Source organism: Artemia franciscana, chromosome 6, assembly GCF_032884065.1.
Source record: "Artemia franciscana chromosome 6, ASM3288406v1, whole genome shotgun sequence".
Classification (NCBI taxonomy): domain Eukaryota; kingdom Metazoa; phylum Arthropoda; class Branchiopoda; order Anostraca; family Artemiidae; genus Artemia; species Artemia franciscana.
Window position 1 is genome coordinate 18,707,102 of NC_088868.1, and position 15,574 is coordinate 18,722,675.

General features: G+C 34.8%; 1 protein-coding gene across 1 annotated transcript in view; it reads right to left on the bottom strand.

Annotated features, from left to right (window-relative positions):
* Positions 1-15,574, bottom strand: part of LOC136028143 (ribosome quality control complex subunit TCF25-like) — a 41,769-nt gene that overhangs the window by 23,319 nt on the left and 2,876 nt on the right. The window contains exons 2-4 of the mRNA XM_065705804.1: positions 14,529-14,815; positions 8,106-8,319; positions 748-941 (exon numbers count right to left, since the gene is read on the bottom strand). Coding sequence (XP_065561876.1) covers positions 748-941; positions 8,106-8,319; positions 14,529-14,815 — 695 coding nt within the window. The remainder of the gene's footprint in view (positions 1-747; positions 942-8,105; positions 8,320-14,528; positions 14,816-15,574) is intronic.

Consider the following 15,574-nt stretch of genomic DNA (forward strand, 5'->3'; position numbering starts at 1 on the left):
ATGAAGTATGAAATGCCGGTTCCTGGGATAGCGGAACCGCACCTATTACAAAATTAAAATAATCTAAAACTATAAATAATAAAAATATAAATACAGAGCTTTGTCTGTATCCGAAAGCTAAATAGCACCAATCCCGAAAATCACTGAATTTCATTACACAAAATAAAACTGATTAGCAACTAATGTAGTTTCATAGTTTGGTAATTCAATCAGCTTCCTCCTAGTTTCCTCTTTCAATTGACAACTAAAAAAAAACTTCAATGAAACTGCTCAATGCAAATTCTAGGAGCGGTAATACTAGATAAGACACGTCAACAGGCATTAAATTCGAGAGGACGGGTTAATTCGTAAAAATAACCAAGTTATAAAAGAGAAAGAGGGAATTATTCGAAAACATACGAACCAAGAAATTTTAATTTCATGAAATTGTCCCTGTATACATCCTGAACTCAACACGTATTAGATGATTAGTCATCTTGTTGGCAAGAGCTTATCCAGGATTTTTCTTCAGGGGGGTATTTCTACAGGGGTGGGGGGGACAATTTTTTTCAAAACGGATTAAAATTTATTTCTACAGTTGTTTACAAGTTGGGCAAAAATTTCGGGAGGGGTTAAAATCCAGTAATAACCTCCCTAGATACGGCCTTTCTTGTTAGAAAAGACAAGAGCTATCATAACCAAATCCTAGAAGTAGCTGGTCGCTGGGAAAGATCTTTCTCTGTAGGAATGTTTCTAAAAGACGTTTACCTATTTTCGGGTTTTCTATAATCAAGACGACAGCAACCAGACCCTAAATTGAAAGACGGATGAAATGATGTTTCCAAAACATAGAGGGCTCTTTCTACGAGTTCAGTTGCAGTTTGAGGATCTTCACCCATCCGGCAAATATCGCTTAACTGTAGAAGTGAATCTATATGTCCAGGATGCAACTGCAGTAAGGCCTAGAAACGAATAACCCTCAGGTTGATAAACACATAAATTACAAATCATTTACTTGCTCATAATCTTTTATTATTAGTTATTATAGCTAAATAATGTATCAGTTCTATTTTTATGCTTGTGGCTAGTAGCGATATACTCTTCCAAAATAGTCGTCACCATCTAACATTTCAATTGTCATTTATGGAAAAAAGTAGGGGGGGGGAAGGCAAATAAATTCTCTAAAATATCATTCCAAATAACCTCCTCTCAAAGGATAATACGAACTAAAATTATTTTGCAATTATTTTATTAATTTATTTATTTATTGTTAAACTTAAGACCAACTAGGGCCACTTGCAAAAAAAAAGGAAAAAAATAGAACATAAACAGATAAATCAATAACACAAAAAACAACCAGCAACAAAAAAAAAAACAGTTCATTCAAATAAAAATGGTACATTTAAACATGTCAAAATTGTTGTATGTAAATCACACTTGACAAAGTCAGCCAAAGTGGCAGAGAGAGGCAAAAAAGCGGCTCAGAAAGCACCAAAATCAGGGGATTATCCAAAGCAAGTACCCTTGTCTGGATAGAAACAATAAGACATTTTTCATTGCCATTTTGTTCACTAGCCAAAATTTATAAGGACAAAACTCAACTAAGCAAAACTCTTTTTCCAGTACAGTATTGATAGATGTGAACTTCCTAAGATATCAATTATAAGATTTGTAATTAATCAAGACTCTATTGGGCTTTTACCTAAAGTTTAACCCCGAGACTGGCCACCAAAACTCTCAAATAATGATTTGGTCTATTGGTCAGTTCCACCCACAACTATTGTTCACAAACCGGTTGTTGGTCAAGAGAAGAGTTTACAAGATTTAATACCTAAGTCCATAATCAATCTCTTCCTGAAGCTTTGATTTTTTTTTGGCGATTTGTCCAATATTGACTATGAAAAAGTACCCCCCCCCCCCCTTCCACAAAATTCAAAGTATGTATTTCTTAATACCTTGCAACAAAACTAGAAAAGGGTCTCAATAGTTTGTGTTCCCAATATACTTACTCTTGATACAAATAATTTATGGTAAACGTTTATTTTCACATTTTCCAAGATTATTACTTTTTAGTTATTTCTCAGTTATTTTCTACCAAATTTTTGAAGTCGATCAGATTCTCTGCCTGAAGCACAAATTTTACCGTTACTTGCCACTAAATATATTTCTATACTCGATTTTTTTAAACTCATTTACTACCCATTATATATGCATCTCTTCTCTCTTTTATTCCATGTATATGTATCTGTGTTCTTGTTTTATTCCAGTGTTTTATTATTGTCTATGTGTTTTAGTGTTTTCTACAAGTTCAGTGCTTTATTATTGTATTGTGTGGCCCACTACAAGCCAAGCTTCTTGGACCATGTAACCTTCTTATGTTTATAATTGTGTATTATTTTTTTGTATTTCTTTTTATTATTAATAAATAACTGATTGATTGATTAATTGAAAGATAGCTATTGAGCAAATTTGTTGTCTCAATTAAAGTTTGGAAAAAAAAATTCGTGATTTTTTGGCAAAAAAATTCTTTTCAACCTCCTTGTCTCCAAAAAAACTTCTCAGCCCCGCCCCCGACCCCCCCCCCCTATGGTAAACCTTAGAGGATAACCTTTCTGTTCATACAGCTTAGAAAGCAAGTTCCCTATAAATTTCTACTTTTTCTTCTAAAAAATTTCTCATAGCTTTTACATGCCCAAATTGATAAAACTATCAGCACTAGTAACACCAAAAATAAAACACTGACAACTATATTTTGCGTAGGTACTACCCGATCCTTCTACTGCTTTTACCGCAATTTCTTATAATCGTTCCATCCTTCGAAAGTCGCAATAATTTGTTTCAATTTACGTACTATAGTAAACTACAGCATATGACGCTCGCTAAGTATTGTAAGCGATAGTATCTACTAGCGTATATGCAAAAGCTGAAAAGAAATTCATGGCTATCTATAAGTTTTAAAGCATTGAAGGATCAATTGAATCCAATTGTTGAATCAATAAACCGCATGCTTTCCGTCCACAGAGTAAGTCTTAAAGTCACTCACCATAGTAACAAAATTTCCCATAGGGAAAGATTCTAATAGACCCACATGTAAACTTATGGATTTACGTTCTTTATATACTGATTTTTTTTTCGTCAAGTTTTGTACCTACATGATAAACTTTGTAGTTTCTACGTTTTAAACTAAATCTGATATTTTGAATTAGTGCCCTACTAAGCGCAAAAATGCGACTCACTTTTACTCAGATTTACTACCTAAAGAGACGTAGGGTATATACTTTTAGATAACCTGTTTTGCAACTTATTCCTTTCGCTTACAATGGTAAGCAGGGTGGAACGCAAATAAATTATATAAAGAAAAGTAATAGAAAGCAACATTTCAGGATTTCTTACATGATAAGCTCTGAACCCTGAAATTACAAAATTATACCACGAAACACATAGAAGGGCGACTCTTAACTTTGAGAGAAAAAAGTTGTTTTATTCTCCGAAAACCAAGCAAACAATAAAAAAAAAAAATAAAAAGTGAAATTGAAACTTAAAACGAAGGAAAAAAATCGCTTCCAAGCCTGTGGGACGCTTACCTACAAATTAGCACAAATAAACTGACTCCTGATACCCCCCCCCCATGTTTGTAGCATTAATCAAACAAGCCCTTTACTAAAAACACAAAACTCAAGAATAGTATTTTAGGAGCAAAAAGTGGTTAAGAAGTCTGCAGATAATCACAGACTTATTAATAAACCTTTCAATAGCCTTTTGCTAGCCATGGTATTGATAACTTTTGTATGCGATTTAAGCTCATTTAAAACCCCTGATTCTGTCCCAAGATGCAGAAACATATCTTGGTCTTACTCGAAATTAAGGACTAATAAACCATAAAAACTAGGACATTTTCCTAATATTTTTAAACTCACGTGAGGGAGACTACTTTTTGGAGGTGGTGTAAATAATAAATATAATACCTATAGAATACTTTATTTTAATTCATACAGGGTTCAATTCTGGGTTCTCTACTTTTTTTTGCGTTTGTACATCACTTATATTATCAGTTCCGGTGACACTTTCGTCTTGTGAACACTCCACCTAAGCCTATTTAAGGCCAGAGCGTCATTTTTCCTTTACTAAAAGCAAAATAAATTTAAAAGTCTTTTCTCTTTTATAACGTTAATATTTTTGACCGGTTTTCCTTGTGGACATGTTAAAATTTGGTACTAATTTATCAACAAGTTTTTCGCCGACGATACCAGAATTTTGGCTTGCGTTAAGACAGCGAATTTACAAGAAACAACATTAGCTAATTTGTTTCAAACTATCAATTCTAGGTTGAGGGTTAAAAAGCTAAATTAAAATATTTATAAATCGAAATTCATATATCTGTATAATATTTAGAGGTTTGTCTTTCAAAAGCACAATATGAAAGGCAGTACAAAAATTAAGGAATATATTAAAAAAGTGTTTTTTTTGTGGGTTTTAAGAGCCTTTTATTTTTCACTTATACATCATTAAATCCTTTATTACCGCAGTACCTCAATGGGTTCCTTCCCTGAAACAACTAAAATAATGAAGTGTACCAAATAACGCAATTCATCTTCTAATAAGTGAAACAACATAAGAATCAGTTAGAAATGGCCAGGAATACCTGAAATTAAACCTCTCCTGGATCACGTGATTTTTCACGTGATTTTTAAACGACTCTTTTCTTACATCAGTGTATCTATGTTTAGAATTTAGTATGTTTTCGTCAATTTCTTTGTAACAAGGTCTTTTCTCTAGCCTCACTATACACGTGGTAGTTAAAATCTTTGTGTAACTAGGCTGAAGCCAACTTTTCTAACGTATTTATAATTTAAAGACTTTGTGAACGACGGAATGAACTTGCTTACTTTAAAATACTAAGAAAAACAATATTTTTTGACATCACATGTAGTTACGACATTGTAACTGCTCGTGTCTAAGGAAGTAAACAAAGATGTTGCTTTGGAATCTTTAAGTTTTTTTTTATTAACCAGCATCGCCAATTCTTTTCATTCTTTTTTATTAACCTGCATCACCTTTTCTTTCATTCTTAAATTCTTTTTTTTGGCCAGCCTCATTTATTTTTTTCATTCTTTTTTATTAAACAGCATCGCGTTTTCTTTTCGTTTTTTTTAAATTCTTTTTTATTTACCAGCATTACTTTTCTTTCCATTCTTTTTATTAACTAGCATCACCTTCTTTTAATTCTTTTTTATTAACCAGCAGTACCTTTTCTTTTCATTTTTTTTTTATTCTTTCTTCTTAGCCAGCATCACTTTTTCTTCTATTTTTTTCTAATTCTTTTTTATTGACCAGCATTACCTTTTCTTGTCATTCTTTTTATCAACCAGCATCACCTTTTTTAAAATTATCTTTTATTAACCAGCATCACCTTTTCTTTTCGTATTTTTTTTAATTCTTCTCATTTTTTTTATAACCATATTGTACTCATTATAACAATTGACTACTGATAAGTCAGTTTATTATTGTTCTTACTTACAATTAAACAAAAAAAAACTAGTTTTTTTTTTAACTGAAAGTAAGGAGCGACATTAAAACTTAAAACGAACAGAAATTACTCTGTATATAAAATGGGTTGTCCCCTCTGCAATCCCTCGCTCTTTACGCTAAAGTTTTTAATTGTTTTAAAAAGAAGAATTATGGCAAAGAGTCAAACTTTCTTTATTTAATTTCTTAACGTTTTTGAATTAATGCATGTTTAATTTTGGCTCTCCGTACATAAATTATTAAAATGAAATTTGCATATTAATTCTTTTTTGGGCTAAATGGCTTTCTCTTAGTTTTGATCAGACGATTTTGAGAAATAAGGGGTGGAAAAGGAGGCCTAGTTACCCTGCAATTTTTCAGTTACTTAAAAAGGCAACTAGAACTCTTAATTTTTAACGAACGTTTTTATTAGTCAAAAATATACGTAACTTAAGAATTAACTTACGTAACAAACTTTTATATTCTTATATTTTGATTATATATATGAGGGGGTTTGTCCCCTCGTTAATACTTCACTCTTCACACTAGATCTTAAGTTTTGTCCCACTTATTTAAGAATGACCCCTGAATCAGAAAGGCCGGAGAATAAATAGTTGAAATTCTTAAAAATACTTTAGCATAAAGAGCGAAGCATTTACCTCCTCCTAAATACCTCGCTCTTTATGCTAAAGTATTTTTAGAAACCCTCACATGCGTAATAATCTCTGTTCGTTTTAAGTTTTAGACTGCTCCTTACTTTAAATTGAAAACACTTTTTCATGTTTATATTTTCATTCTTTTTGTTTAATAGTAATGCTAGAAAGTCCTGCACCCTTTTCATTGAATTTCTCTTCCCCCATGAAATAATCCTCCAAGGAAAGATCCTCCCATATAGCCCCCTCCCCTCAACCCCACACCCAAACCAAAAAAATTCCCCTGAAAATGTCGATACACTTCCCAATAACCATTACTGTATTGTAAACATTGGTCAAAGTTTGTAACTTGCAGCCCCTCCCCCAGGGACTGTGGGGGAGTAAGTCATCCCCAAAGACATAGTTATTATTGTTTTCGACTATGCGGGAAAAAATGGCTATCTCAAAATTTTGTTCCGTTGACTTTGGGAAAAAATGAGCGTGGGAGGGGGCCTATGTGCCCTCCAATTTTTTTGGTCACTTAAAAAGGGCACTAGAACTTTTCATTTCCGTTAGAATGAGCCATCTTGCAACACTCTAGGACCACTTGGTAGATACGATGACCTCTGGGAAAAAAAAACCAACAACAAAACAAACAAATAAACACGCACCCGTGATCTGTCTTCTGGCAAAAAATACAAAATTCCACATTTTTGTAGATTGAACCTTGAAATTTTTTCTATAGGGTTCTCTGATACGGCGAACGCGATGGTGTGATTTTCGTTTAAGATCCTATGACTTTTAGGGGTGTTTCCCCCTATTTTCCAAAATAAAGCAAATTTTCTCAGGCTCATAACTTTTGATGACAAAGATTAAATTTGATGAAACTTATATATTTAAAATCAGCATGAAAATCCGATTCTTTTGATATATCTTTTAGCATCGAAGTTCTGTTTTTTTAGAGTTTCGTTTACTATTGAGCCTGGTCGCTCCTTACTACATTTCGTTACCACGAACTGTTTGATTATACTATTGATTGCCAAAGTGTTTTCTGTAACTTACACGGTTTATTTTAGTGTTCAAGTGTTTTAGTTCTAGAGCCCATGGCATGTTATATTTGTTGTGGTATCCCTTTGTAAGCTAAAAGAAGTCCAATTCAATTAGATTAACTCAAGAATCTTGTTATTTTTGTACATAGTATGGAGGAACTCAAATAATGATACGAATTCGTAAAGATATTAGTTTATAGACTTAAGCATATTAAGACAGCGTCATTTTAGATGTGTATACAAGAATCGTGAATTATCCATTTCAAAACCGAAAAGAGAACCTTTCTTTGGATTGGGTGAAGAAATCGCATAAGATTAAGCAACTCAAACCATATGGCAACATCTTAAAATGCTTTATTTTCCACTTTAAAAAACATTTTAAGGCGTTTAATGTTTATAATGTAAAAAAAAATCCGATGCTTTTTGCATTTTCAGTATAGTTCTATTTTTGCATAGTCCCGCAAACATAGGCCTAGGGAAAATATCGGCAGTCAGTATATTTGCGCCAATTCTACATATATTGCATAGGCTTAGATAATTTTGCTCGCTTTCGATTTCAATTTTGGTTTCTACTTTCAACAATGTTTTCAAGGTTAAAACACTTTTTGGCTTAGTTTTAGGTTAAACTTCTTTAGGCTAAAATACAAAAAAAAAGGAATTCTTACAATAAATTTTTCAGGGTTATGAGATTTTTTAGCTAAATTTTTGGCTAAACTTTTTTGGGTAACATACAAAAAAGGTAGACTTATGATAAGGTTCTCGGGGTTATGGAACTTTTTGGTTAAGGTTTAGGCTAAACTTTTTTCTTGCTAAAATATAAAGGATTTAGACTATAACAATATTTTTATGAATATAACAATATTTTCAAATTTATGAAACTTTTTGACAAAACTTAGGCTAAACTTATTTTTGGTTAACATACAGAAAGTGGTAGACTTACAACAATGTTTTCAGGGTTATGAGACTCAAGAGCAGTGAGAAACAGAAGTTGAACTTTTTGATATTCTTTGCTATGGCGAAAGGAAAAGTGTAAAAACCCATCAGATGTATCCAGTAAGTCCATACTTAGTCCAAGTTTTGGCATATGAGCCCAGTTTGGGTTTGGTTGTGATAACCACAACTGTTTTCCGTAGCTAGCGCCTCTCACATTCCTCCTGAAAATGACAATACATTGAAGACAATAATTTAATACCAATAAGGCCATTGTCGCACACAGTTCCAACCTTGATTGAAGGGGGATTAGGTTATAACATGAAAAAAGTGAATTTTCAGAGTAAAGTTTTTCGAAACTTCCAGTAATGAGAATTGTTCCATCTCTCCCCTGTTTTTCTACTGTTTCTAATCTCTCAACAGTTTTTGAGAGAACCGTCTCTTTAGAAATTGTTCAACAGCATCTGTGGTTGTAAAAACGGTCCACAAGGACAGAAAGTATCTACAAAGTATCTTTCTGAATAAGCATTTGAAGCATGCAAATAGCAGATTTACAGGTTCAGTCAACATACTGTTCGTGTATCATGAATGTAATGAATTAGCTATTATTGGGATTGGATCTATATTTTCATGCATTCAACCAAATTTGAACCCTTAAGGGTTATTTTTCTTTTATCAATCAATGAAAAAATTGGTGAAGCATAAAGTTTGAGAGGGGTGGTAGCTACATGTTATTTAGCATATTTCTAAATTTGATATCATAATGAACTTCAGAGGCCAATACAGCAACGCAATCTCCTCTTCCAACACGATGTATTAAAATCCTCCCTCTTTACCTTCTCCAAAGAAGTTCCTATTTCCCTTAAATCTTTCCTTGCGACATCCTCCCATACCATTCGGGATGACGTTAAAACAGACAGAAATTATACTACATATTCGGAAGCTGCTGCCCCCCTTATCTGCTTCCCCCTTTTTACGCAAAATTTGGACTTTTCAAAGACTAAATACTCCTAAAATGAATGCCCTAACACAAGAACAATGTGACAAAGTCCAAATCCTGTGTCACAATGCTTCAAGCCTGAGATCGCTAATATAATTTCATTTGCTTTCATCAGTAGTATTTCCCCTTCAAATGTTTTGAGAGGCAACTTACTATATTTTAAGCAATGAAAAAGCTTTGAAGAAAGTACTAATTAGATTGTAGCGTGAAAAACAGAGGTATGAGTGGGAGTATCCCCTCATATATAAAATGATTTCAGTCTATTGTGAGTTTTAATGATGCTCATTTCATTCATATTAAAAAACATTTTATTTTGTTACCTTAAATCACAGCTTGGAGCGATATAAGGATTATTCATCCTTGTGATGCTCCATGAAAAAAAGAATTCGTTTGGTGTAGATTGTGCTGTTAGACTAGACTCTTGTGGAGGACTCTGGAGCTTCCCAATTGTAAAGGAACTCCTGGCAGAGCCATTCCCTATTGAGGTGGGATTTGAACATGTCAGCTGAAGTAGCAGAAACTGTTTCTTCAGAGAGCTGGTTCCACATATTGATGATTCTTTGGCTGAAGAAGTGGCTTCTATGTCTACTCGTGGAACGCTGCATTGAGAGCTTCAATGAATGTCCTCTAGTACCAGAATGCAAGGGCTGTGCAAAGAGACTGGGAAGGGTGTTTTTAGAATGGATTTTTTTGGTTAAAATAATGTCACCCCTTTTCCTTCAGTATGTCAGCGTCGGCAGCTTCAAACGACGTAGTCTTTCTTCGTATGGAAATTTATTCATGCTGCTAACCATCTTAGTGGCACGACACTGGACATCCTCAAGCAACTTCTTATCTTTTTTGAAGAAAGGGGCTGCCAATGACATTCCAACCTCCAGGCGTGGACGAACAAGCGCCTTATATAACTTCATAGGAACTCTAGGGTATCGGCTGAAGATGGTTCTTTTTATGATACCAAGGGTTTTATTTGCAGAAGATGAAACAGACTTAGCATGGCTGCTAAACTTTAATTGGTGATTTACAATAACCCCAAGATCTCTTCCATCGGAAACAGCAGAAAGGAAGTTGTCTTGAAGGAAATACTTATGATGCTTGCTGTGTTTGCCAAAATGGATTACATGGCATTTGTCAACATTGAAAGTCAGAAGCCACATGTTAGCCCATCTTCCTAGACTGTCAAGACCTGTTTGAACTGATTGCTGGTCAGAGGGGGTAGACACTTTTCCAACTAGTTTTGAGTCATCTGCGTAAAGGGTAATAAGATTTGAAAGAAGGGTGGGTAGATCGTTAACACAGAAGTTGAAAAGAGTTGGTCCAAGAATAGTGCTCTGGGGCACGCCACTGAATACAGTTGTGGGAGAAGAGAAATGAGGAGTTCCTTGTGAATCAAAAACTCTGACACACTGTGATCTTTCCGAAAGGAAGCCCATAATCCACTGAACAACACCTTCATTGACACCTGCAGCCTTCAATTTGATTATGAGGAATTCATGACAAACTTTGTCGAATGCTTCGGACAGATCAAGAAGAATCATGTCGACATGGAAACCCTTATCAAGCAGTGTAGTCACTAATTCATATGTTTGGATGAGGTTAGTGTCCACAGATCTACCAGATCTGAATCCATGTTGTGATGTGGAAAGGATATTATTGACCTCAAGATGTTCAATTAGAGCTTTATTAACAAATCTCTCAAGCACCTTAACAACTGCAGAGGTGATGCTTATAGGACGAAGATGTTTTCCAATCATACGGTAGTTCCCTATTTTGAAGAGATAACCAGAGCAGCATGCACAGGGGGTAACTGAGAGCTTTTCGACACTCTTTAAGAAGACGTGGATGAACACCGTCTGGTCCCTTTGACTTATTTAAATCAAGCTTCTCAAGGCTATTGAAAACCATTACTTCACTTACTGACAGATCAGGTATAGGGAAAAGAACTTCATACGATGGAGGATCTGGTGAGGAAGTACCTGAGTTTTGGGTAAAGGCAGAAGCAAATTGTGCATTTAGAATGTCAGCCTTATCTATTGGAGATGAGTGTAGTACACTGTGGTCAACAAGTTCAGGAATAGTATGATGATTTGGGTTTTTAGAAGAGACATGTCTCCATAAAGATTTTGGGTTTAACTTGATCTCAGAAGCTAATTTTTCCTCGTAAGCAGATTTCAGTTTTTTTACAGAATCTGTTACACGATTCCATGCTGCCTTATAAATTGACAGGGTCTCCTGGTTCCTCTTCTTCATATACCGTTTCCAAGCTCTAGATTTCTGGTTAATCAGCTTTTTAACTTCCTTAGTGAGGAAGGGAAGTGTTTTGGGCTGTTTCCTAAAAATAACCCTGGAATGTTTCTTTTCAAGAGCAAGGAGAGTTTTTTTGAAATTTAAGCACGACTCATTGATGTCACTGTTGATAAGCATTGACCAGTTTGCAGATGAAAGTTCCTGCTGTATTGCCTCATAGGCGGTGAAAGTCTGAGGACGAAATTTGGGTTGAGGGGGACTATTTAGGGACAACACAGACAGAATAACTAGGTGGTCACTACTAGCAATTGGCGGTAAATAATCATTACAAATGAGGGAATCAGTATCACGCAATATGACGAGGTCTAACAGCGAGGGATTCTGATCAGCTCTATGGGGTGTAGGCTTATCAATAGTCTGATGAAAAATATTATTTGATAGGCAAGATAAAAAAGGCGAGTCTCTACTATTAGATGAAAAATGTCCAGTTCCTTCAACCCACTCAATTGCAGAAAAATTAAAATCTCCAGCGATTATTAACTCAAATGAGCTAGGAAGGGATATTGAAGATGTCATTTCATCAATAATAGTTTTGAGGGCCAATTCACTACCTTCAAGGGAAGGAGCACTTGGACTTCGATAAACGCACCCAAGACGCAAATTTTTATTAGCAATGGAGATATCAAGCCATACACTTTCAATCAAAGATATATCAAGCATAGTAGGATTTACAACACTAACTTGGATACTATCTCTTAGATAAACACCAACTCCTCTTCGACAATTTGGGTGCTCCAAGTTGCTAAATAGTTGATATCCCCGAGATCTGTAGGGATGTTTCAGTAACCGCCAAAAAACTATGTTTCGGTAACAATTCAACAAAACTCACAACATCTGCTACTTCTTCCCTAAGAAGCACTCCGGATTCTAGAAGCTTATTTCTCAGACAATCAACATTGCTTGAAAGAACACGGAAAGTATTTCCAGAAAGGGGCTTCTGACTTGGGAAATTTGGCTGTTGAGACTCAGAGGTAACATCAGATACGGTACTTAAAAAACTTGAGTCTGCTGAATTCTGACATGACACAAACAAATTATTAGATAGAACATTTGAATTATCATTAGCAGAAATAACACTTAGATCGACATGGGAAACATTTGGAGAAGGATTGGATGAAGCTTCACAAGAAATATCAACTGACGATTTATCAAAACAATGCACTGGGGAAACAAAACTATTTACATGAAGATGCAATGACATAACTAGGTTTCCATTGCGGATTGATTTGGAGGGGGCCGCGGTGGGGCTTCCCAACTGTGATGCTCAGCCTCGTTTTTGGAACGATTTGGCCCTTGAAGATCATGAAGTTAGGCTCACCTGAGCTTATTCTTCTTTTCAACTCTTCAACTAAGGCCTTTCTCCTGTTTCTCTCTGTCTTGGATGCGTCACCACGAAATTGTATATCCTTGTGGAGCTCGCGGGAGCGGTTGATGATTGACCTTTTTATGTCCAGACTTGGGACAGTAAAAAGAACAGGAGGAGGGCCTGCACATGGCAGAGCGTAAGTAGGGGTCGGAAGTCTCCTCACATTATTGATGTGGACGTCTCTGAGCTTATACTTTTGATCAATACAAGACTTGATGAATAGCTGGTCATTGGGTTGCAGAGGGACCCCAAACGCAACAATGTTAAGGGCTCTATGTTGTCTGTCCCTTTCTTCAGAAAAGTGGCGCTGGATCTCACTATCAAGATGCTAGGTAAGATTGGTTTTGATGCTTGTTGTCTCTTGAAGAACTACTGTCTGGACTTCGGAACGCATTTCAGAGAGCAAGCATTTTTCAGACACCCGGGTTTCCAGTGCTGACACTTGGGATTTTATCTCACCAACAGTTTGTGAGATTTCAGCTTTTAGTGATGTTACCAGGTCTTTTAAAGATGCTTAGACAATTTCTTGAAAGGCCGCTTGAGATGGGATTTTATCAATGATCTCATTTTTCAAGCTATTTATTGTAGCTTATACAATATTCTCAACACTTGGATTTTGAGCATTAACGAAGTTGATCCGTATTTACATGCTGGGCCCTTGATACAAATATCTACACGTCAGGAGATTTTCGTGATAAGCAGATATTCAGGTTCAGGCATGTCTAGACACTCGGTACATATCCGCTTGTCACACCCATCACAAAGAATGGCATACTGTTTATTGAAAAAATTATGAATTACAACTTAGTCTGACTAGAGGCGAGTTGACAGCAATTATATAGTCATCTCTAGGGCCTGGAAATTGTTGCTCTTTTAGTTGTAATGATTGATTTTTAGTTGGTTTTCTATCTAGGCATGTTAGTTTTCTATCATGTGGGCATAATCTATTATTCAAAAATACTCACTTTGAAAATTGTGGGAGGCTGCCCATGACATACTCTATGCATTGCATGTATATCCCTGGAACAAAGCTCTGTGGAAGTAAAACAATGAGTTTTGATTTTCCTTTATTTTGGCTTCTAATTGTGTTTTTGTAATTCATGGATATTCTTTTTTAACTTTGGACATAGGTTAATAATAAAAACTAGCTTTAATGATTTTATTTTCAAAGGAAGATTTCTGAATATTCTGAGTATAAATGACTGAAAGAGCAATTAATAAATGATGAGATTTCTGAATAAAAATTTACCTTACTTCCACTATAAATTCAAATAATTAAACCTTCCCAATTGTACATTTGAACCTCATCAAAGACACGTGTAGGTTCAAATAACAGGGTTGATTTGAATCCTAATAAATAATATTGATGTAATATTTCCCTCTAAATGACAAAACCCCTACTAAGTTCAATTTGACACAAAGAACAGCACCAAATATTAATTTTTGTCAAATTAGAAATCAGGAAATCAAAACTAATTTTTTTTTTTTATTTCAAAACAAAAAAGGATGGTTTATTTAGTACAAAATTTGACAAAATAATAGTGATCTGAATTCTTGAAAGATTATTGATTCTTCCATTTCCAATAACTGGCCTGTAATTGAAGAAGAACAAACATCATTTGAAATTGTTAGATAATAATTATTTCTATTTGAAAAAATAAAATCGAGCCAAAATCCATATCTTTAAACATGTCAGAAGATAAAAGTCTAAACTTATTTCCCAAATCCCATGTCCTGGCCAGCACTTTGTAAGAAAGCATTACCTTCTATCTGCCTGAATAACTTGAGAACCAAATATTCTTCTCAGTTCATTTTCTGGTTTCAGATGCTTGCTATCAGCCAGCAATAGATTACTTCGGCTGAAAATTACATCCTTGGACATATTATCTCCTTCTAAGTCATGCACAGGAATGTCATTAAGCTCATCAATTTCATCATCATCTTTCTTTGGTTTCTCTTTTTTCTTCTTCTTTTTCTTTCCACTTTCTTTTACTTGCCTAATTTCTTCCTCACTTTGTTCAGATTGATTGCTGTCATCTTGATCAAGCAACTGTAAATAAAGATACATTAGAAAACGAAATAAAATTACTTATTGAAAACAAGATGCACTTTGACAGGCATGGCCCAGACATGGTAGGATACCTATCTTTTAGTCAAAAATAACGAAAATATTATAATAACAATCAAAATATGGCCAACAAAGAAAAATTTGTTAACAAGCACAAAAGTTATCAAAACGCAAAACCTGTGAATCATTAAAACCAAGAACAAAATTTGGCCCACAGCTTAGCAAATGATGTTGTGACTTGGAGTAAACTGGTATCAAGATACACATAAATCATGGGATGCACAAATACAACCCAGAAAACGTTGCCTAGAATGCACCTTTTTTGTATTTTTCAACCTCTAGCCTCAGGGACAGATACACAATCAACATTTAGATAGGAGGATCAATACAAATTTGGCTTACCTATCAGAATTTTTTGCCTCTCCAGCCCTGTACATAGTACAACTTCTGACTTTCTGGGGGGGGGGGGGGGAACATGCCACTAAGACCACTATTGGATCTGCCCCTGTCTATCCTAAAGAAATAACTATGGGCCAAACCTTTTGGGGCTAAACTCAGTCCCATATTAGTTAACAGGGAAAATCGATTCAAAATTGAAAATTGTCCCTTTCAAGCAAGCATAATTTATGAATTAAATACTCTTATCTTACAGTTATCTCTGGTTTGGTTATACCTAAGCAAACTTTATGGAGTAAAAGACTGGAGCTGTGAAGCAATGTTTTTTTTTTATTATTATTATAT